This window comes from Eptesicus fuscus, chromosome 10 (assembly GCF_027574615.1).
Source record: "Eptesicus fuscus isolate TK198812 chromosome 10, DD_ASM_mEF_20220401, whole genome shotgun sequence".
In the NCBI taxonomy this organism is placed as follows: Eukaryota; Metazoa; Chordata; class Mammalia; order Chiroptera; family Vespertilionidae; genus Eptesicus; species Eptesicus fuscus.
The window spans coordinates 28689444-28712554 of NC_072482.1; the positions used below are offsets into that span (position 1 = coordinate 28689444).

Consider the following 23111-nt stretch of genomic DNA (forward strand, 5'->3'; position numbering starts at 1 on the left):
CCTCTCTCATCATTGATGTTTCTATCTCTCTCCCTCTCCCTTCCCCTCTGAAATCAATAAAGATATATTTAAAAGATAGACTGAAGAACTAAAATAAAGAAATAATATAATGTACATGGAAAAGACTTAAAAGTTAGTGTGTAGATGCTATTCTCTTTCAAACACTGTATTAGGCAGACATTCACTTCCTTACCAAGAACCTGAACAAGATCAGCATAAATAATTCATCTAATGAAGTAGAGTCAGAGAACCATTAAGAAAAATGTCTATGAAGGACAGAGACGAGCAGAGGAAAACTATCTCTGAGTATAAGACATGGATCAGGAGATTATTGAAGTTGATCCTGAATTCAGCATTATTGAAGCTACTTCACAAAGTTCAATGACTCTTTAATTTACCTATTTTCTGTTTAATAAATCTGGAATCTTGCTCCTACCTCCTCCTCTCTTAAAAACAAGTAGAGAGAACTCTCTCTCACTATCATACTAGTTCGTGCTACTTAATACAACTTCTCCAAACTTTTTATCTAAATATCCAATAATATAAATAAGGAGGAAACATACAAATGAATTAAATCTAAGTGAGTATTTCAGAGGGAAGTATTGAAAAGCAGAGCTTGTGAGAAGCAACATATACCCCTCTTTTTGGATTGGATGTATATAGTTTCTTCTCAGCAAAGGAAGGAAAATAATCAAAAATCAATTTGACTTAACCAACTACATTGCACCTAACTCTCTGATTACAGGGCTCACATAAAGCAGACAAAGGCTTGTCAACCTGGGATCTATTTTATGTTATGGACTTCTACTAGTTTGAGACAGAAAATTCTCTTTTTTTAAATTTGAGGTTCTTTAAGCTTTCACAAAGTCTATTTTTCTTTCTGTGCACAAGTTTTACTATTTTCTAACTTCCTGAGCCTATACTTCCTCTAAGGCAGGTTTTCTCAACCACAGCAAGTAGATATTTTGGAACTCACATCTCTTCCTGGTGGAGGCTGTCACATGCATTGAGGGATGCTTAGCAGCACACCAGGCTTCTACCCATCAGGTGCCAGTAGCAGAACCAACCCTGATTTGTGACAACCAAAAATGTCTCAAGACATTGCTAAGTATACTCTAAGGGACACAGTCACACTTGGTTGTGCTAGGGATCTTCTTATACCTGATTTCAACTATTCTTTTCCAGAGATGCCTGAGTCTCTCAGCACAAATTATGACACTACCCATCCAGTCCTTAAACCTGAAGAAAGTATTTCTGAGGACTGAGAAAGAATGGAACTATTAATGTGTTTATCTGGTTGAGGGTACAATCAGAAAGTATGTTGGCAGCTTTGAATGCAGTTCTTGGGGCAAACAATAAGAAATTGTTTCAGTTTTTCTCTTCAATTTAAATTTTAGTAGCAGATCAGAGTGTAAATTTTACGTTGTTTTTATTTTTATTTTGTGTATGTGTATAAACTTTTTCTGTGTTCATAAAAATACTTAGATAACCCGACCTCCTTTTTTTGTTTTGTTAACTTTTATAGTTTTTATATAAAAAAACATTATTGAGGGGTATTTTGTACATAACTCCTCTTTGCACTGTTCACCAAATACTCCTCTCCCCAGATTCCATGTCAAGCTAGCTCCGACTACCTCATTACTAAGACAGAGGTTGCCCAGTGGTCAGTTTATGGAGTCTGTGTTTGTCCTCCATAGAAGTATCCTTCAAATAGGTTCCCATCACGTACACTTGGCATAACTTGTCATTGCTAGAATGTTGTTGCCTTCTCTGGAAGGTTACTCTAGTACAAAGAAACATCTACCTTCATAGAGCTTAAATTTTGGTCTAATATAGTCTCATAGGCAATAAAAAAAAATACACAAAGAAGTATATTGTTATCTGGTAAACAGGATGACAATAGTTGTTAAGAAGAAACATAGATCAAGGTGACACACATGGGCTGGAAAGGAGTGTTTAACATTTTAGATCGGGTGTCTAGAGAAGGAAACACTGAGAAGGTAAAAATTTGAGGAAATACCTAAACCGAATGAATAAAGCCATAAGTGAGAAATTGACGGCAAAATATTCAAGACAAAGGCCCTCAGGCAGGGCCATGCTTGGGTTCCTCTAGGAACTCCAAAGTTGCCACTGCTGCTATTTTAGTGTGAGCTAGAAGGAATAGGAGTACAGAGAGTCTTTTGGAAAATGCTAGTCCCTGCAACCTCTAATAATGTGATTTGTATGTGCATGTACTGTGTGTGTGTATGTGTGTATGTGAGAGAGAGAGAGAGAGAGAGAGAGAGAGAGAGAGAGAGAGAGAGAGAGAGAGAGAGAGAGAGAGGTATACTGTTTAAGTTTCTGTTGTTGCAACTAAAACTCTAAAACTCTAAATCCTACCCCAAATGCAAATTTCACTCATATGGAATACTAATTTGAGCTTACTTCTTTCAGCGTGAGTTTGCATAAGTCACACTTTTTGAAAATAATTGTAAAAAGAAAATTAACTAGAGGATGGAAATAGAAGAAAGAAATAAAACAGATGGTAAAGTTAAACTAGAATGAGTTTTAAAGTGTTTTTTTTTCAGTCAACTCCCCTATGAAGGCTTAAAAAGAAGAGCTAAAACATAAACTATATTCTTATGTCTGCATCTCTCAACCAGTTGTACAAGAAGAGAACCAAAACAGCTGTGTATAAAGCTCTCATGGCATTTTCTTTGATGCTATGGGGAAAAAAAGCAGTCAAGAATTCTAAGTCATGCCGAAACCGGTTTGGCTCAGTGGATAGAGTGTTGGTCTGCGGACTGAAAGGTCCCAGGTTCGATTCCGGTCAAGGGCATGTACATTGGTTGTGGGCACATCCCCAGTAAGGGGTGTGCAAGAGGCAGCTGGTCGATGTTTCTCTCTCATCGATGTTTCTAACTCTCTATCCCTCTCTCTTCCTCTCTGTAAAAAGTCAATAAAATATATTTTAAAAAAAGAATTCTAAGTCATAACATCAAAAACATATAAAATACTTGGTTAGATGTAAATCAGAAAGTATGGCTCTATGTATTACCTATGAACATTAATATTAGTAAATCATTAAAACTCTAAGGAAAAGAAATCCTTCATCATTGTAAATAGTTCTTAAATGCATAGTGTCGGTTTGTTTACTTTATGTGTATAATATTAATTATATTCTTTATTTTAGTGGCTGTCATTTGTTAATTTTTATAAACATAAAAATGATAGTAAGAACATATTCCTTTTTTGCCATGAGTTCTTAATTTCTTCAATGATTTATTCTTACATGGTGGTTATTAGAAATGTGACTCTCATTTGGAAAGTGGCAATTGTTTTATCATGGGCACCATTTACATTATTAATGTTGAAAATGCAATTGACATTGTGAAAGTGTTGATTAGAAATTCCTCATCACAATTTCAATGAGAAAGTTCAGCATCCTTATGGCACTTTCATTATAAATAAAATGAATTGAAAATAGAGAAATTTAACTCATAAGGGAAAGCATGGCATAGAATTAATAAGGTGCTAACCTTCAGGGTTTTTCTTTTAACCTCTAACGTTGCCTGTTACATTTAATATAAACTGTTAATCTTAAAGTCATTATAGAGTATGTTTTATTTTTCATATTATTTCAATTAAATGTATATTCAAAAATAGATTATCATTATAATTTTAATCTACTCTCATTTACATTAGCAAACAACTGTCAAATTGTTGATTTATTTCATCTTAGCTTATGTTATACATATCTGTATAATACAAACATTATCCAGATCCCAATGGACATCAAAACTCTGATTAACCCTGGGGCTGAGTTAGCTCCAACTTTAATTCAGAGACTCTCTGTGATTCCCAAAGCCATTCTTCCCCATGATTCTCTGGTTCCCTGCTTCTCTGTTGCTGTGTATATTAATTTGTCCCCAGACCACATAGGTCACAGGTTTCATAGACTTCACTGTTTCCATAAAGTCCTTTCAAATATACAAGGGACATTTTATGTTAATTAAAAATTATAAAGTCCTGAATGATTATGGGGATGGATGTCAGTTTGTGCTATATGTATTTTGAAGCTGTGCTATTAAGTGTATAATTTCATTTGATAAGTTGACCCAATTATGTTTATGAAACAAAGTTCTTCTTCTTTGGTATTTCCTTATATTGAAGCCCACATTATTAATAAAGCTATGCCAGTATTTATGTTACTTGTTATGTGATATATATCTTTCCTGTTACTTTACTTTCAAATATATTTGTATCCTTTTTATATAAAATGAGACTCTCTTAATAAACATTTGATTTAGTATTGCTTTACGTGCCATTAACAACATCTGTCCTTTTGTTGTTGTTAATCCTCATCTGAGGATATTTTTCCCAGTGAATTTTAGAGAGAATGGAAAGGAGGGGTAAAGACAGAGAGAGAGAGAGAAACATTGATGTGAGAAGAGTCACATTGATTGGTTACCCCCTCCCCACTCGCCCCATTGGAGTGGGGATGAACCTGTAACTGTAAGGTATGCGCCCTGTGTCCATGATCAGAATCATACCTGCGACCCTTCAGTCGTGGGCTGATGCTCTAACCACTGAGCAACTGGGTAGGGCAGACACTATTTTTTGAAAAATTATTGCAATGTTAAATCATTTAATAATGTACAGTATCATCACCTAAATTTTAAACCAATGAGAAAGCTAATAGCATCCTTATCCTGCTAATATTTTATCTAATGGGAGTGAGTAAAGTTAAAGTAGGTTCACAAAAAAGAAAAGTATGCAAGGTAATGAAAAGTGCAGTCAAATTTCTTTAAAAAATAAATTCAAACTGGATACAGTCAATAACACATAGATAATTGTTGAGGCACTAGAATAGTTAAGATCTCACAGGGAAAAGTGCTGTTAGAAGAAGAAAAAGTTAAAAATAATGTCAGAGATAAAAACTCAGAGACCATCCTGAAACAAAACAAGAAACAAAAACCAAAACATAAACAGGATAACATAAAATAATTTCAAACCAAAGTAAGAGCGACATTTCAATGAGATAATTTCATATTAGGGAAACAATAGATAAGTTTTAAAGAAAAATAAATGGTGGCATATACTTTATATTGAAAATAGATATGTATAAGTATTTGAAAGGATGTGTTCTTGAGTCACACAGAATAGGTTTAAATCTAGCTTCATCTATCACTATTGATATGTGTAAACTAGAGGGAATATTTGGCATAAAAAATCTTCTATATGTCTCATTCAGTACAAACATGATAATTTTTCCAATAGACATACCTGAAAATAGAATTGCTGAATTATAGGATATGCCTTCCTCTGTGTAGTACACACAATAGATTTGTAAAATTATTTCAAACACTATCCAACAAAAAAATAACACAACAACTTATTTTTTATATCCTGACTAACAATTACCAGAGTAATTTTATTTCCCATCTGGTTTAAGAGCTTAAGACATTAGTAACTGTGGTCTTATATAGAGAGGTATATCACCAGTATTCAGCTAGTTATACTCTTATTTCATAATAAAATCACTACCTAGAACACATCAATGGCCTCCCAACATAATTCTAATAAGTTAAAAATCTCTATTACTAAACTATATATAATATATTTAAATACCCATATAAGGATGTATTTATCTGGCTTAGATTGATAAAAGCATTTGAAATACAAAGTGCCTGAAGCTATTGTGTTTTGATGTGCTAAATTACTTTGCCATGTATTAAATTACTTACTCTGAATCTTCCAATTATATTGAAACACCATCCTTCATTCAGACAGTCAATGCGGAGCAGTCTACAGTGGTCAATTATTTTCTCACAGCTTTTTCCAGTAAATCTTGGCATGCAACTGTAAATACATCAGTGTAAATAAGAAAAGTTGCCAATTAAATATTTTCCCTAAAGTCTATTTACAGTTTGACAAAAATAATAATGCTTTGTTTAAATTGCATTCAACATATATTATTACATGATATTTTCATTCATTAATTTTGTTGGAGCATACTTGTGTCCTTCGCAAAGGAGAAAGAATTTACATGTTTAAAAGAATTAAAGTACATTTTTATTGATGGTCTTCATATTGCCTTTGAGAATGTAAGAGTAAATCAATTTTGGTCTAACTAGATATTAACAATATAATATAGGTTATAGAAAACTGTTGGAATAAAAGAGACCATTATTGAAATGTGGACAAAAAGATGACAAATGAGATGTTTAATCTTTAGTAGAGCTATTAGGTACTGATGACGTACTATCAGAAGTTGATGATACACATGAATTTTAGACATACTGTAATGAGTTACATTGGAAAATAATAGCATGTCATATTTGGGCTAATCTACACTAATAAAAGAGAAAGATAAAAATTGACCATACCTTCGTGACACCCACCAGCCAATCAGGAGATAGTATGAAAATTAACCCAACAAAGATGGCAGGTTAATTTGCATACGCAGGTGCTGAGCGGCCAGGGGCAATGACACAGGCATTCCTCACCGCCCCAGTGGCTCCAGGGCCTCTGGGAAGCTGGAGAAGGCGGAAAGGCGGCTCCGGGCTGGAGCAAAGGCAGAAAGGCAGCTCCCGCCGGAGCGAAGGCAGTGCTGGCAGCCAGGGGAAGGAAGGCCAATTCTTGCACAGATCTTCATGCATCGGGCCTCTAGATTTTACATAAAGCACTCTTGGAGTTTATGTGCATGAAAATAAAGAATTTTTTTTTTATTGCAATGTAAGTGACTAATGTTAAGGTTTTGATTTCTGAGACACCCATATCAAAGATGTTCATTTTGATCAAATACACAAATTGGCTGCCTATGTGACACCTACTAGCTACACAAAGTAAGTAGCCAGGCCTACCCTACCCTTTTAGAAAGACCTGGATAACCTAGATAACAGACTGCTTGAGTGACTCTGCTTTCCTCTTCCCGCTCTCTAATTCTGCTCTTATGTTTTAAAATCATTGATACAAAGTAAACTTTTGAAACCCTATGCACACCACCCTCAACCATAATAATGGCAGAATCCCAGGTCTGTGCTCTCTTTCTCTCTCTTTCTCTCTACCTGCTACCTTGCTGCCTGGCCCTTGAAGGTGCTATTTATCCTCCAGGACCTATGAGTAATAAGCTTTGCATTTTCAATTCCCTTATGGTTGCTGTACATCTCACAATCATAATAAGAACCTCAAAGAACCTGTCCAGCCACAACATTGGCTCCAGTGGGAGAAATGTCTCTGAAATTCCCCATAAGCAGCAGGGACCCAGGTGACTGCCCCAGGCATTCCTACACAAGGAACAAATCTGGACTTCAGCTCATTAGCTGCAATCAGCAAGGTGGTAAAAACACTTACTGGTGTGTTCTGGCTTCCTTTGCCCCCACTCTCACTAATTTCTGAAAAATATTCCTGTACTTTAAATCACATTTAGTAAACCAAATGGGGTACTAAAATAAATGACAGTTGGTTTCTCTAAAGTAAACATTAGAGGATTAAGACCAAAAATTATACTTTTTAAGACTATGTTGTTATAAGCTGACTTACTTAATAATGAAATGAATTGTACCATGTATTCATTACTTTAAATTTCTTAATAGAACAAAGGATAATTCATAAAAGAAGAAACCATTGCCCTTGTTAACACAGTCCAACTGAAATAGCCTCAATAAAACATTTTTATAAATTCCCTTTCCTACAATTTACTAGTAAGGCACACCTTTGAAATTTCATCTTATATAATTGAATCATTTCTTCATTTATATCAATAATAACCATCCATTTTTTTCTGGATCTACAATGTGCTGCCACTAAACTAATTACTTTTACATAATTCTATTACTTTTCATTCAATGCTTATGAACCCTATGTGAGATATATTACTACCTCTATATTATAAATGAAGAAACATACTCAGAATTTCTTAGTATTGCTTTGGTCATATCAATAGTTTTAGAGCTGTTATTAAAATTAAGTACAGTCTAGTTTTAGTTTATTGTACTCTGCTACTCCATGGATGATACCTGTTAAGATATGTTTACCTAACTTCTCTCATCCTGAGGACCTAACCAGTGATCCAGAAATCATTCCAAACACCACTTCATCAAGAAAAGTGTCATTTCTACCCTTTCCTACTTGGTGTAAGGCTGGCAGGAAGAAGGACACTCTAGAATATCAAACTTTGGTGAGTTCCTTATGAGTGGGAATGAATTAAATTGGCCAAGACTAGCTAAGGTCATCTGTGGAACTTGGATTTATGTTATTCTGGAGTATGGTTTAGAAAGAGAAGGGAGAGTCAGGGCTATGAATGAAATGAAGATCTGCCCCCTGTCATTAATGAGATCAGATCTATAGGTTGCTGGATGAGATTAGGCAGCAGCAGCTCTGAGAAAGATGTTTCTAAACATAGCAGGGTTTATTGATCATGAAAAATTGGGCCAATGTGTTAGCACTTTCACTACATACTAAGAAGGAAGCCCCAAAACAGCATCGGTGACACTTGGCCCAGGAAGGTGTACCCCAAAGGCAGAGGAAAACATAATTAGAAAATCTTCCTGTTGAGTCACAGGCTATCAACCCTCCAGACCTCATCTTCTACTCATGGCTTAAAATCTAGCAGGAGCTCCTGAAACTTATCCACAAGGAAAACGACATCCTATCAACTCAGCCTGAAGTCAGGGAAAGAGAAGGCTTAAAAAGATTTCTTGCCACTGAAGAATTTAAACCAGAGAAAACAAAAACAATGGAGGGGAAAACAAACTCTATAACAGCATGGACCCTCTGAGAAGTTCGATTACAAAAGAACTACAGTTTTCACTTACAGAAGTAAAGATACTTTAATGTGGGAAAAATATCTAGAGAAAGAGAGAAATTTCAAATAGGATAAACATTTTGACCCAATAAGTTAAACAGATATGATTTTTATAAAATACAGTGTAGAGATAATATGGTAAAATCATACCTAAAAAAGAAAGCTGACTTAGTGGCTAACAAAAATTTAAGTGGAGCCAAATCAGTTAAGAAAGGAATATTTTAAGTAAAAGTAAATTAAAAATATATTTTATAAGCATAAGCAATGGATACACACACTAGGAGGGTAAGGGCATGTGCTGGGGGGGGGGGGGGGGGCGTGGCCTGAAAGGGTCAATGGAGGGAAAAGGAGACATATGCAATACTATATGTAATACTTTAAACAATAAAGAATTTAAAAAATATATTCAAAGCTTGAAAAATATAAATGTATGTATTTTAAATATAAACATAAATTTAGAATTATCACCTCACCACCCTCCATAACATCAAAAAAAAGTAGTATACAATTTATATTTGAGAAATATAGCAGAAATTGGAAGAGAAAAGAAAATGTAAAAACAAACATTCAAAATAATAAATCAGACTATTTTAAAAGATAAATAAGGGCAAAGATATATCTTATAAGAGCTAGTCAGTACAAATGTCAGAGCCCAATAACTTCTATAACTAAATTTTGGCAATTTAAAATATCTCACACCTTTATTTTATTTAGTTTTTCTACTCTTCTTTAATTCATATTTCAAACTTAATAAACTAAACTAGTTTAGCCTAAAACATTAGCTATGACATTATAATAGATGTAAATATTAAATAGAAATTATTTTTTAAATGTTTTCTTTTCTAGGACATGTACAGTACCCAATATGTTTATTTTAAATGAACACTTAGTGTAAAATTATATTGACTACAATACACATTAAGAGAATAGTGACATAATTACTAAGGCCAGTCATTTTACATAAAGATCATGAGGTAGATATTCTTCTGGAATGTGTAATTAAGAAATCAAGTAAGAAAATAGATATACAAAAATAAAAATGCAACTGGGAATATGAAAAAATAGAAGCTGATAACACTAGATATTCTTCTGTGTGAATATGCTAAAAAGTTTATGTCAAAATTTAAATTGCCAAAATTGAATAAAAATGAGAACAGATGAATAAAAATATTTGGTGGAAACTAACTCTAAAAGATGCTTGGCTTATTTATTTATATGCATGAAGAATTCAAATTTATATAAAAGAAAAGATTTTCATGCTATATAAGTACTGATCCTAAGAAAATTTATGTTACTTACCTATTAATTGTAAAAAATCATCAGAATTTTGGTGCAAAAGCCTAAAATCTTACAATAAAAATAGTTACAGCCAAACTCATATTTGAAAATAAGAATAATATGTCCATTGATTCAAAATTCTGCTTCTGGGAATTTTTCTTGAAGAAATAATCAGATGTGATAACTATAGATCCGTATTTACCCCATGGTATTACAAATGAATTATCTACAGAAAGGAGACATCTTCTCATATAAGAAGGTACCAAATTCTAGTCTACTACCACCCACCCATACTACCAAGAATTCAAGGACACTATAAACAAGAAACTAATTCCTGTCTAAACAGTTCATCCTTCTTTACATCAAAAGGGATCATATTCATCAATTTGATTCTCATTGTATATTTAAGAATTTACTTTATATAACTAGTTTAGTGTTTTTTTCCTACATAAAGTGTGGATTTTATGCTATGCTATTGAAATAAGTGAAACTTGATGTTTTCAGGCAACTGCAAGCAGTTTTACATGACTAGAGCTCAAAACAAATGATGAGAGTTGCAGGAAAGACAAAGAGCTGAGAAAGGAGTTTGTAAGATGTACCAAAATTCACCAGGTAGCTAAAACCTAGGAGTAAAATCCAGGAGATGGGAAATGGGGAATGGGAATTTAAAAAAATAAACTAACAAAAGAAGTTTAAAAAATGAGGGAGGCCTATATGAATCAACAATAACATGCTATTAAACTAAAGACTATGATGAACTTAAATTAGTATAACTAAAGTTCAGAAGGTGGGAGGAGAGAAAGAGAAGTGTCAGCTTGTCAGATTAACATTTGGATCAGAATTCAAAGTGAAGTTAAGGCTCTTCTGCTTACCTTTAAAACTGCTGTCCCTTCACTTATCTGCCAACTCCTAGTATTAGTATATGTGGGATCTCCCAAACCCATAGTGTTGCTGGAGCTTCTACTTCTTACACTGATCACTTTGTTAGTTCAAGTTCTTAGGTACTGAACAGCAGCACTAAACTTTCATGCCGGCTCTACTGAGACAGCTATCAGTCTGCCCAGAACATTATGCACATTTACTACTCACATCTTCACATTTATTCTAGCCTTTCATGCCTTTTTCCTATTTGTGACGATTCTACTGTCAGCCCAAGCTTCTTCTCAGCCTTTCACTGCCCATAGCTTTGCTGACTTCACTGACCTCTGGTACTCAAACTTCTCCTATAAGGTAGCTAGAGAACTGCTCTGCAACCTTGGAGACCTGTGCATTGGGAAGAGTCCCACAGCAGAGGGCTACATACTTAGGTCCTTTTGGTTCACACGTAGTTCTTTACAATCAGGTGCTCACTAGATGAATTCAGGTAATGGTGCTCATTCCCATCCTTCAGACGGATTCTCCTTTTTGGAGATTTAGGTTTTGCAGATCCTTTCCTCTTCCTTTTTCTTTTCTTTTTTTTCCTCCCTTTCCCCCTCCCTTCCTCCCTTCCTTCCTTCCTTCCCTTCCTTCCTTCCTTCCTTCCTTCCTTCCTTCCTTCCTTCCTTCCTTCCTTCCTTCCTTCCTTCCTTCCTTCCTTCCTTCTTTTATTCCCCTGCCTTTCTCCCTCTTGCCTTTCCACCTTTCCTCATACATTTTCCAGTTCCACATATATTCCATTATATGCATGAATGTGTATAGTCATGTTTACAGTTAATTGCCTTTAACAGGGGTCTATTATGTCCCATTCAAATCTATACGTGCATATTCATACTTCAGTAATTTTCAACTTTTATCATTCATGGCACTCATAAAATAATTACTAAATTCTGCAGCACACCAAAAAACATATCTTTTGCCCATCTGACAAAAATAATAGGTATAATTTTGATTAATTCACACCAGACAGCTATTGTATTGGCTGTTGTCATTTCTTTATTTATTTGACAATCTAAGGAAAAAGAGGTCAGTGGCCCAGACTAAATAGTTAGGTTCTGCATGTTTTAAAAATTGTTGTGGTATTCCCATGTACCTATTGAGGCACATCAGGTGAAAATCATGGGCATACTTAATTCCAGTTTTGCTTAACTTTATATCAGACAACTATATGCCCCTGCTCCCGTATCCTCAGTATTATACAAACATGTGCATTATCTGGATTCCATTTGGAATTGATCCTGAAGTGTGATGAAAGAAGTTTAAAAAAATGAAATTTGAACTAGCATGCCTAGATTTATTTATAAGTAGCCTAGCATTAAAATGGGTGTAAATTTTTACAAGACTGTATTTTGGAGACTAATGAAGGGGCTATAATAGCAATACGGGAGAAATGAGATGTATTCTATAGCAGTATGGAGAAGAAAAAATAGAGGAGACATTCAGGAGGCAGAATGAATAAGACTTGATGAAAATCTTGTTGACATTTATTAACAGGAAGGAAACTACAGTATATGTAGTATTTGGTAACTTTCTTCATATAATTAATATGTTCTCATATTTAATAATTTACAGTGTTTCTTTTCCCCTAGTTTAAGTTATTTATTGCAATTTTCCTCTTCGTAATTAAGAAAGGATACCAAATATTTTCATTCCATTAATGGTAACCTTCTCTTTCCCTGATATATAATCAATCACATTCTTTACTAATTTTTGCAAACAAATTTTTAATTATTTCACAATGTGGATACATAATTTTGATATCTATGTGTTTTTTTCCCTCCTCACTACAAGGTATTGCTTAAATAAGTTATTTTAGTTCTAGATCCTAAACACAGTCTCCTTCACTGGATATCCAATTTCTTTTAGGGGCTCTTTTTTAATATCCAGATATTATATCATTGTCAATTTAGATTTACCTTTGTGAGTACAATGTGCATGTATGTACATGCATGTGTGCACATGCACACACATTTTCCCTATTCTAGTCCATTTTATATTTAGTAAGAATACTTATTTTTTTCATATACATGACCTGAATGATAGTTTTTCTGAATCTTAGCATATACATAAATATTTCTCTCAACAACCAATATACAGCAGTCAGGTAAAATATTTGGGGAAGGCAGTATTTTCTCTCAGTAGCTCATAGATATTTTCCACTGTTTCTGCAGCTATTTCACTGTCTTGCAGCTACCTGTATTACAAATAAACAATGTGGTGCCACTCTGATTATTTTTTCTTTGTAAGTAAATTGTCTTTTCTGCCTTGCAGCTTGATAGGTATTTCTCTATCCATCAATCTAGCTCGGCTAGAGAACCTTTTTAATATGCAGACTCAGTACTTTCTCCAACTCAGAGAAATATTCTACAACTTGATTAATGATTGCTTTTCCTCCATATATTCTTGTTACTCCTAGAGCTGCTATCATTCACATGTTACATTCCCTTGATCTATATTCCAAGATACTCAACTTTCTTCATCATGATTCATTAACTAATTCATCCATTAAGTCCTCAACAAATAATTCTTGAGCTCCTACTATATAGTTATTTTTCTAGGCATGGTGCATATTTCGGTGAACAAATTCCTTTCCCTCATGAGGTTCATCTTTTAGTGGGAGAGGTCAAGTTAAAGTGGATAAGTAGTGGCTACTTTTTCCAAGTTTGTCAGGGACAGCTTTATGGGCAAATTACTATTGCATAAGACCACAAGAGTTTACTGGGAGAATCATGTATGTACATGAAGATAAAAGCAGATCCTCATTTCTTTATTTTTTCCATTACTTTAAAACACTTTTCTTTTATGGAAATAGCCTAGATTTCTATAATTTGGGACAGCATTTCCCTTTAAAATTTTCAACTAAATTATTTAATTAAAAAGTATATTTTCTAGCTGCAGTCTTGGTGTGTAGATATATGCATGGGCTCTCATGAATCTCCTTACTTATTTTGATTGTAGTAATCTAATTTAGTTGCCCTCGCTCTCTTCCAGGGACTCAAATACCCACAAGTTGTATTTGTTTTATTTTAATTAATTTTCTTCATTTCATTTGCTGGTCTCTCTTGCATGAGATAGTTTTCTTTGCTAACTCAAAGGTCTCAGGTCTGTTGCTACAGTGTCCAAAGTGGCACATCCTTCAGCAAATAGAGGCCAATTGGGCTAAGAAAGTTGAAGCTACCAGTTCCCTCTTCAGAGTCAATGACCTGGCCTCTCTCCTCCAAGAGATCACTGACAGTTCTCCTACTTCCTGCTGCTGAGAGGCTTTAGTTCTTCAACTCAGAACTTAGTTGATTCTTTCTGGCAAAGGATACAAAAATACTAAGGGGCTGATTTTGACTTACCCTCAAATATTTAAAGTGTTTATGCTGATTAATTATGCACTATTTTCTAGGTATTGTACTGATGTTCCTTATATTAATTTACACAACATAAAAAATCTGCAGAAATTGTTTTTGTTGAGATAGTCAGAGAGCTGAAACCTCACTCATTTTCTCTTCCCAAGATGTCCAGCAGCCTTTTTTGTCAAAGTAATCAGCAATTTGAAATACAGGAATGGGGTGCGGGGTGCCTCTTAGCCCAGCCAGTGTGGCTCAGTGGGTGAGTGCTGACTTATGCACCAGAAGATCACCAGTTTGATTTTTCTGTCAGGGCACATGCCCAGAGTTGCAGGCTAGATCCACAGCTGGGGCATGCAGGAGGCAGCCAATTGATATTGATGCCTCTCTCATCTCTCATCAATGTTTCTATATCTCTCTCCCTCTCCTTTCCTCTCATTAAAAATCAATAAAAAAAAACATTTAAAAATACCTTTTAGTTCACCATGTTTTTTAATACCCAAAGTATAGTTATATTTTTGCAAAAAAAGAAAAAAACAACTCATCTATATATTTTATTTTTCATAGTAAGCATGGAAGTATTAGGAAATGAATATTTTGGTGAGACTGGAGGGTAAGAGGAACCTAAATAATAGTGATGAAAATGTTTAAGATGTCATTTTTAGTGGTAAAAAGGAGATTGTATATAGAAAAGTAGAGAGAAACTAAAAAGGTATACATAAGGGAAGAAAACAAAGATAATGGAAATTTTATATAAGTTAGTGGAAAAGCGAGGAAAAAACACACATCCTCTCCTGCCCTCCCCCCCACCCCCCACCAAAGATATTTCCCATAACTGCCTTAAATTCCTCTCTATTATTAGGTTGGATTATTTCAATTAGGGCAACATTTTTTTAACAGTTGACTTAACTATTTTTTAGACAGAGTATCAAAAACTTTGTTCACTTACTTATTGAATAAATACCACTGATTTTAATGAGAAGCATCAGGCTCTGTTGGGGACACTGCAGTGAAGCAGAGTAATGACAGCAATACCAGAGCAAAGTTTTATCATCAGCATTTTGGTAAACAGAGTAGGTCTTGTAATACATAAATGCTGGATTATTTTTATTTCTGAAGTATAGAGAAGTCACAAAATAAAATAAAAATCAGTCAAACTAAATATATAGTATATTTTAAATATAATTTTAAAATATTTTTCAAAATATCAAAGAAGCCATAACATTAAAAATTAAATGTGCAATATTATAATATAAATGATTGCTAGAAAATGACTGAAGTAATGTATTAAAATAATGAAGTAACCACCCTATAAAACAGAAGAAAGTGGGAACTGAAAATTAAATATATTTTATTTTTTAAAAAGAGCTAACTTCAAAGACAGGATGCCAACAGGGTCCATTTTTGGATAGGGAGTATATTCTTGCTTAAAGTTTTCCAGCTGCTGAAATAGCTCTTTTAAACTCTGTACTACTCTAGGGAATGAAAGGAGATCCTTACAAAGTAACTCCAGACAGCTTCTCTGACTCTGTTATCTTGAAATACTCCCATCATTTGTTTGAAGAGTTTGAGGGGGGTTTTGGTACCTTTTTTTTTCAGGGCTTGAACCATTATGACTGAGTTATAAGTTTTATTTTAATGAAAGCATTGTGGTGTGCTTTTGTCTTTTGCTGTTTTGTTGTTGTTGTTGTTGTTGTTGCTTTATTGCGTATAGATGGGGATTCTGATGCAGTTACCTGTATCAATACTTTCATATACATATTTCACTTCTTGCGGAGAAAAAAAAAAACTTTAAGGTAAATAAGAACGATCCTTGCAACAGAAGCTTTGTAATGCCAATATATGCTTACTTACTGTGACTTGTATGGACATAGACAAACTAAATGTTACCATGTAGTTGGAAGCTGTGAGGATTAGGCAATTGTGGCATATTGTGTGCAAAGAGGTAAAGGGTAGTCTAGACTTAGACTACTCATTTCTTCAATTTACCTTTTTTGCATAAGCTGGGCAACTGAGTGACTATCAGATCCCACAACATCAATGACTGATTTCATAGTACTTTAAACCTTAAAATAAAATTAATAGACAAAAAGATCTGCATTTTTGCAGTGATATTAGCATGATATACTTCAACCTCTGAATATAAAGAGCCAAAATGAAAATATTAAAATAGAAAATTATATATCTTAATGTATACTAGACTATGGGGCAGGGAGAAAATTTTAAAGGCATATAAATATAATAACAGATAGTGATAAGTGCTATAAAATTTAAAAATAAAATCAGGTAAAAATGGAGAGAATAACTGAGAGGAAAGATTTTAGAAATGTTTGTCAAGATTGACAGGAAAGTCTTTTTTAGATATTTATCTGAACAAAAGCCTGAGAGAAATGCATATCAAATTATTATGGTTTCTGGCAGAAATTGAATAATCAAAGAGAGCACAGTAGGAAATTACAGTGAGAAGATATGGAGGAGCAAAATATGGCTAGACTTATAAGAATTTTAAATGAATTTAAATGTTGTAAGAGCAACCCCATTGAATGATAGTAGAGGGGGAATTAGCATGATTTAAAAACATATACACTCTTTTGTGTGGGAAAGAGATAAGGGCCAAACCATCTTAAATTTGCTTTATCTGTAGCTCTTACTATATAAGAAGATGACAAATCTGTCTTCTAGTTGCTCTGGCCAAAACTATAGTATATATGTTTATACCTTTTTTCCCCATTTATCCCACATAATATATCCTTATAAAAATCCCCTTATACTGGGTCATTCTATTGATTACATCTTAAAAATATATCCATAATTCAACCACTTTTTACCAGGTCTTTTCTCCCATCTTGTTTCATCTCTATCTTCTCCTGTCTAGACTACTACATTAGTTTCTAACTGGTCTCTTTACATTGACTGTGCATCTCTACAGTTTTCAACACAACAGCCAAAGCACCATTTTAAAATATAGGATAATATCACTCATTTGCCAGAAACCCTGCAATACTTCCTATTTTACTTAAAGTGAAGATCAAAGACATTAAAATGGTATGTGTGATCTGCAACTGCCCTGATCTTTGGTTTCTTCTCCGTTCTCACTCCCTCCCCTTGCTTTCTTCAGACCAGTCTCATTAGTATGGCCCCAATAGGACAGGGATTTTGCATTTGGTGCTCCCTCTGCCATAGACATTGTTCCCCTAGAAAGCTGCATGGTCCACCATGTCACTTAACTCACTATCCAAATATTAGCTTTCTCAATGATCTGAATTTCATTCACTATTCTACATATACTTGCATGACGAGTCAAAGCAAGGAGATCAAATGGAGGACTACTAAACTGTTCCAATGAAGATTTTTGTTGGCTTGAAAAGAGTGTTAACTTCATAATTATGAAAGTGTTTACAATCATGATATATACTTATGGGAGAGATTGAAGGATTGCTGATGGACAAGAAGTAGATTGGCAGAGAGATACAAAAAAATCAAAGATAAGTCTAAAGAACACTGACAGAAAAGCAGGTGCATGTCAACCATTACTTTGGAATATTTTAAGTTTGAGATGCCACATCAGATATGCATGGAAATAGACTCAGGCTTACCTGGTGGGATGCAATAATAAGCATGTTTGGTGTTTTCAGGTAAATGTGACATAGAAAGAGAGATAAGGAGTTTGAGAGTGAATATACAGGTATGCTTTGTAAAAAGGAAAATAAGGACCTGCCAAGGTTAAGGGACAGAAGAGAGCAAGTGCAGTCAAATAATTAGAGGTACTATTGTTTATAGAAACATATTACACAAGAGGCCTGTTGCATGAAGATTTGTGCAGTAGGCCATCCTTCCCCTGGCTGCCAGCACTGGTTTTCCTCTGGCACCCAGGACCCAGGCCTTTGCTCTGGCCGCAGTGGAGAAGCCAAACCTCTTCAGTCTTCAGTCATCTTCAGTCTTCGCTCAGGTCAGAGCCTTCAGTCTTCGCTCCGTGCCTGCATATGCAAATTAACCTGCCATATTTGTTGGGTTAATTTGCATAGTCACTCCTGATTGGCTGGTGGTGTTGTGGAAGTACGGTCAATTTGCATATTTCTCTTTTATTAATGTAGATAATTTTGTGGATAGAGTATATGAGTGAGTGAGCTTGAAATGCATGCAGTATTGGAGAGTGATAATATATAAAACAAGAGGTTGGGGGTGTGCAATTATAGGTCATGATAAATTATATCACCATGAGAAATGGACGAAGAACAGGGGGAGGAGGAAAATCTAATCTACACTAATAAAAGAGTAAAATGCAAATTGACCGTACTTTTGCATCGCCCACCAGCCAATCAGTAGTGAGTGTGCAAATTAACCCAATAAAGATGGCAGGTTAATTTGCATATGCACACGCCAAGTGGCTGGGGTGTGGGGCGGGATGCTTGAATTGTTGCTATGGCAATGATGCAGGTGTTCTGCACTGCCCCATCCGCTCAGGGCCTCTGAGCAATGTGGGAAGGTGGAAAGGCGGCTCTGGAGCGGAGCAAAAAGGCGGCTCCAGCCAGAGCGAAGGTGGTGCAGGCAGCCAAGGAAAGGAAAGACCATTCTTGCACAAATCTGCATGCTTCGGGCCTCTAGTTGTAAAGTAATTGTCAAAGAATTTACACAACCAAGATGGGTGCATTTCCAAGGTGGATATAAAAATCATTAGGAAGATGACAATAATGGTAGAGAAAAGAACATATGCTAAAACCTTTAAGGAAGGGGGGAGACAGGAATTGAGAGAAGAGGAGATGCTTTGAAAAGGAGCATTGGAAGGAAGAAACGGAATTAGAGAGAGAGAGTGAGTAGCTGATGTCATTTGCTAAAAATGAATAGGCTTGTCCTTCAAGAATAGGAGGAGGAAGAAAAATGGTTGGGATATGGTAACAAGGGCAAAGAATCTATCTACACTTTCTCAGCAGGTGTACACAGGTTATGGATAGAAAGGAAGGCATACAAAAGAAATTGTGGTATTAGAGAATTGGCTGCTGACATAATGATCCTGAAGGCACAGTAGAAGAGTACTGGATATTAAGAAATGTTAGAAATTGTACAGAGAATTATGGGACTAAAATTCATTTGATCAGCTATGCCCTTGAACACTTAGAGATTGCATGATATTAATTCAACCTTTATGTATGTAGGTCTGTACTAACTTCTATCATAATGTTTAATTATTTACTAGAGGTCCGCTGCATGAAATTCATGCACTGGGGCATGGGGTGTCCCTCAGCCCGGCCTGCGCCCTCCCCCAGTCGGGGACCCCTCTCTCCTTACTGCCCACCTGCTTGCTGCTCCTTAGTACTGCCGTGGGGGAGGGGAAGAGGCTCCCGCCACCACCGCTGTGCTCACCAGCCATGAGCCTGGCTTCTGGCTGAGTAGCGCTCCCCCTGTGGGAGCACACTGACCCTGGGGGCAGCACCTGTGTTTAGCATCTGCCACCTGGTGGTTAGTATGCATTATAGTGACTAGTCGTTCTGCCGTTCAGTCGATTCGCATATTAGGCTTTTATTATATAGGATTACTTAAAAGAAATACAATAGGTTCAGGAATAATGAGAGAAAAGCTGTACTAATGTGAGCATATGTTCTCAAAATGAGGCATTTAGGGGACTAGATCTGAGGATGATTTCTGTCACCTACAATAGTCCCAGAAAAATATAAAATTATATGAATAGTAAAAAATAGTCTTGATGAGGAAATTTATCAACATCCTAGATATTTTCAATAGTATATAGTTCACAATAAAAATATGAAATTATAAAACTATATTTAAAATTGAACAACATCTTGGTTTGCTAAATTTTAGAATAATTTATTCAAAAGGGAAAGTTACCCTTATAAATAGGACTTTGAATTTCAAGGAAAGAAAAATATAGCCGCTCAGCTTTTGAGATAAGTAACTCAAAGAAATCAAGGTGTCCTGTTAGTTGAAAATTATTGAGTGACCAAGTAGACACCTTTCATTAATTAACAAATTCTTCACTTAAATGTGTGACTCCTATTTTTAAAAGCATTTTTCAAAATAAACGTGAAAATGCAACTTATTCTATGTTGAAAAGAAATATGTTGACCTATGTGAATTCTGTTGTACACTGTTCTCTTTCAAAGTCATAATGCATGCTTAATTAGGATTACTTGTGATAGAAATTGAAAACCTTAACTCTACCCATGGCTAATATAGTGAGACATCACACATACTAATGAAATGCGGAAACTGACTTTAGAAAAATAGAACATTATTTTACCATGAAATATGTTAGAATTTGTGTGGAGAAAATAAAAGATTTAGAAGCAAAACCTGTGTATCACAAAATTTCTGATTTTAGACATAATCCTATATAATAAAGCGGTAATGTGCAAATTAACCCTCACATCCTCACACCTTCACACCCTCACAAGATGGCTGCCTATGACCAGGCCAGCAGGGGGGTTAGTGAGGGACAACCAAAGGACTGAACAAGCAGGCTGTGTGGGGAGACCAGACCAGCAGGGGGGTTAGTGAGGGACTACCAAACAAGTGAACAGCTGGCTGTGTGGGGCGACCAGGCTGGCTGGGGGGCAGTTAGGGGCAAACAGGTTGGCAGAGGGGGGCGATTGGGGTGACCACGCTGGCAGGGGGAACAGTAAGGGGTGACCAGGCCAGCGGGGGGGTGGGGAAGGGAGAAGTTAGGAGCGACCAGTCCAGCAGGGAGAGAGCAGTAGGGGATGAGCTGGCCAGCAGCGGAGGGGCAGTTAGGGACAACCAGGCCAGCATGGGGGGCAATCAGGCCATCAGGGAGGCAGTTAGGGGTGACCAGGCAGGCAGGCAGGTGAGCGATTAGATGCCAGCGGTCCAGGATTGTGAGAGGGATGTCCGACTGCCGGTTTAGGCCCAGTCGGACATCCCCCGAGGGGTCCCAGATTGGAGAGAGTGCAGGCTGGGCTGAGGGGACCTCCACCACCATGCACGAATTTTGTTCACCGGGCTTCTAGTCCTATACAATAAAAGCCTAATATACAAATCGACTAAACATCGGAATGACTGGTGGAATGCAGGAGCTGCCCCCAGCCCAGCAGCATCAGACCAGCCGAGGCAAGTGCCAGCAGGGGCCCTCCAATCGCTCCACCGGTCGCCGCACAGAGGAAGGTAACTGTTTTCAGTGGCGGGGGGCAGGGCCTCCCAGCGGACAGCACCAGGGTGGCCAAGGAGGGTGCCAGCAGGGCCCCCTGATTGACCTACCAGTTGCCCCACAGAATGGCCCTGTTCACCGGCCAGGCCCTAGGAACCCTACTCATGCACAAATTTCATGCACCGGGCCTCTAGTCTTTATATATTTCATTATCCAATATCTTGTTTTTGGTTGTCTAGTTTTCCCCTAGATGAAGAAATCTAAAAGAAAATCATTCTAAAAACATAAAGAAATAAGAAAAGCCTCTAAACAGCCAGAATATTGCTATTAATAAGGGCCAATAAAAGCATCATATTTAATAAAAAAGAAAACAAATATTATAAATGCATATTTACTCATATTTATATAATTCTGACATATTTTAAAAAGTTGACACCTTTTCAAAGTAAAATAATATATATACAAGTACTATAAGAACTAGAAGTTATAAATCAAAAGTCACTATTTTTCTAAGGATAATAATTGGTTTACTGGTAAATTGACTTAAGATTGAATGTATACACAAATTTGACTAGATGGGTTAGAACTTTGAATATCTTGGCATAATGATCAAGTTTCATTCTCATTTGAAAATGTTACATTTTAAAAATGTAATGTTTTTAAACCTTATGTTTAGATTCCTTTAAAATTGATGAAAATACTATCCATTGTACAACTGTGATGCATATACATGTTTTAAGTTACTTTTTTCCAGTTTGTTTTAAGTCTTTCCTGTACCAGATATTTTAATTTTCTGCTTTTATGAATATTCTAAAACTTGAGCCTATTTATTGCCTTTCAGTAATGCCTAACAGAACTTACTTTAAGCAGTCACATAAAACTCAAGCAAGAGTGGAGAGTACAAATTATACTTCTTAATGGTGTGAGGAAGTATCTATAAAGCTATTTATGATGGACTAAAATTATAGGCCCAGATAACTAGGTCACTTTTGTCATTTACAAATGGGCACTTTTTTTAGCAATTCTTATTTAAAGAAAGTACTGTTTCCTAAAGAGTTTGCCTAAAGACCTTAACTAAAATTTGTCAGCTGAGGACTGTGAATTGAAGGAAGAGATGGTTACTCTATATTTTCAAAATATATTATTAATATGGTATGTATATAACATAAGTAATACTGTGGGTACTTACATTTATCTCTTTTTCTAGACCTTCAAATATTATTTTTATCCTAAAAATCATCATTATGAAACAAAATATATGTTTTACAATTGTATGCCAAATTATATCTGAGAATTTCTTAAATATTTATTCAAAATCAATACCACAATAATTAAACAACTCATAAAATCACATTAAAAAGTTGCTACTTTAACTTTAAATCAATTACTATATGTCATTAAATGAAATTAAAGTTTAAAACAGAACATTTAAAATTCATATATTTTTTATTTAATCAAATAACAAATGAATTATACCTGCAATGATAATCTTTCTCATAGTTTATATATGTCGCATTACTCTTGCATGGAAATGAGTCACATGGTATTTGAAGTCTCTTACAAAGCTTGCCTGTCAATATTGGTGCACAGATGCATATGGTACCCTTGAAAACATTAAAAAGTATTTTTATTAAAGTTTTGAGGTACTTCAAAGATGATGAAATGATTAAAACGT

General features: G+C 35.4%; 1 protein-coding gene across 1 annotated transcript in view; it reads right to left on the reverse strand.

Annotated features, from left to right (window-relative positions):
* Positions 1 to 23111, reverse strand: part of EYS (eyes shut homolog) — a 1391558-nt gene that overhangs the window by 1297723 nt on the left and 70724 nt on the right. The window contains 2 exon segments of the mRNA XM_054722350.1: positions 5727 to 5841; positions 22913 to 23040. Coding sequence (XP_054578325.1) covers positions 5727 to 5841; positions 22913 to 23040 — 243 coding nt within the window.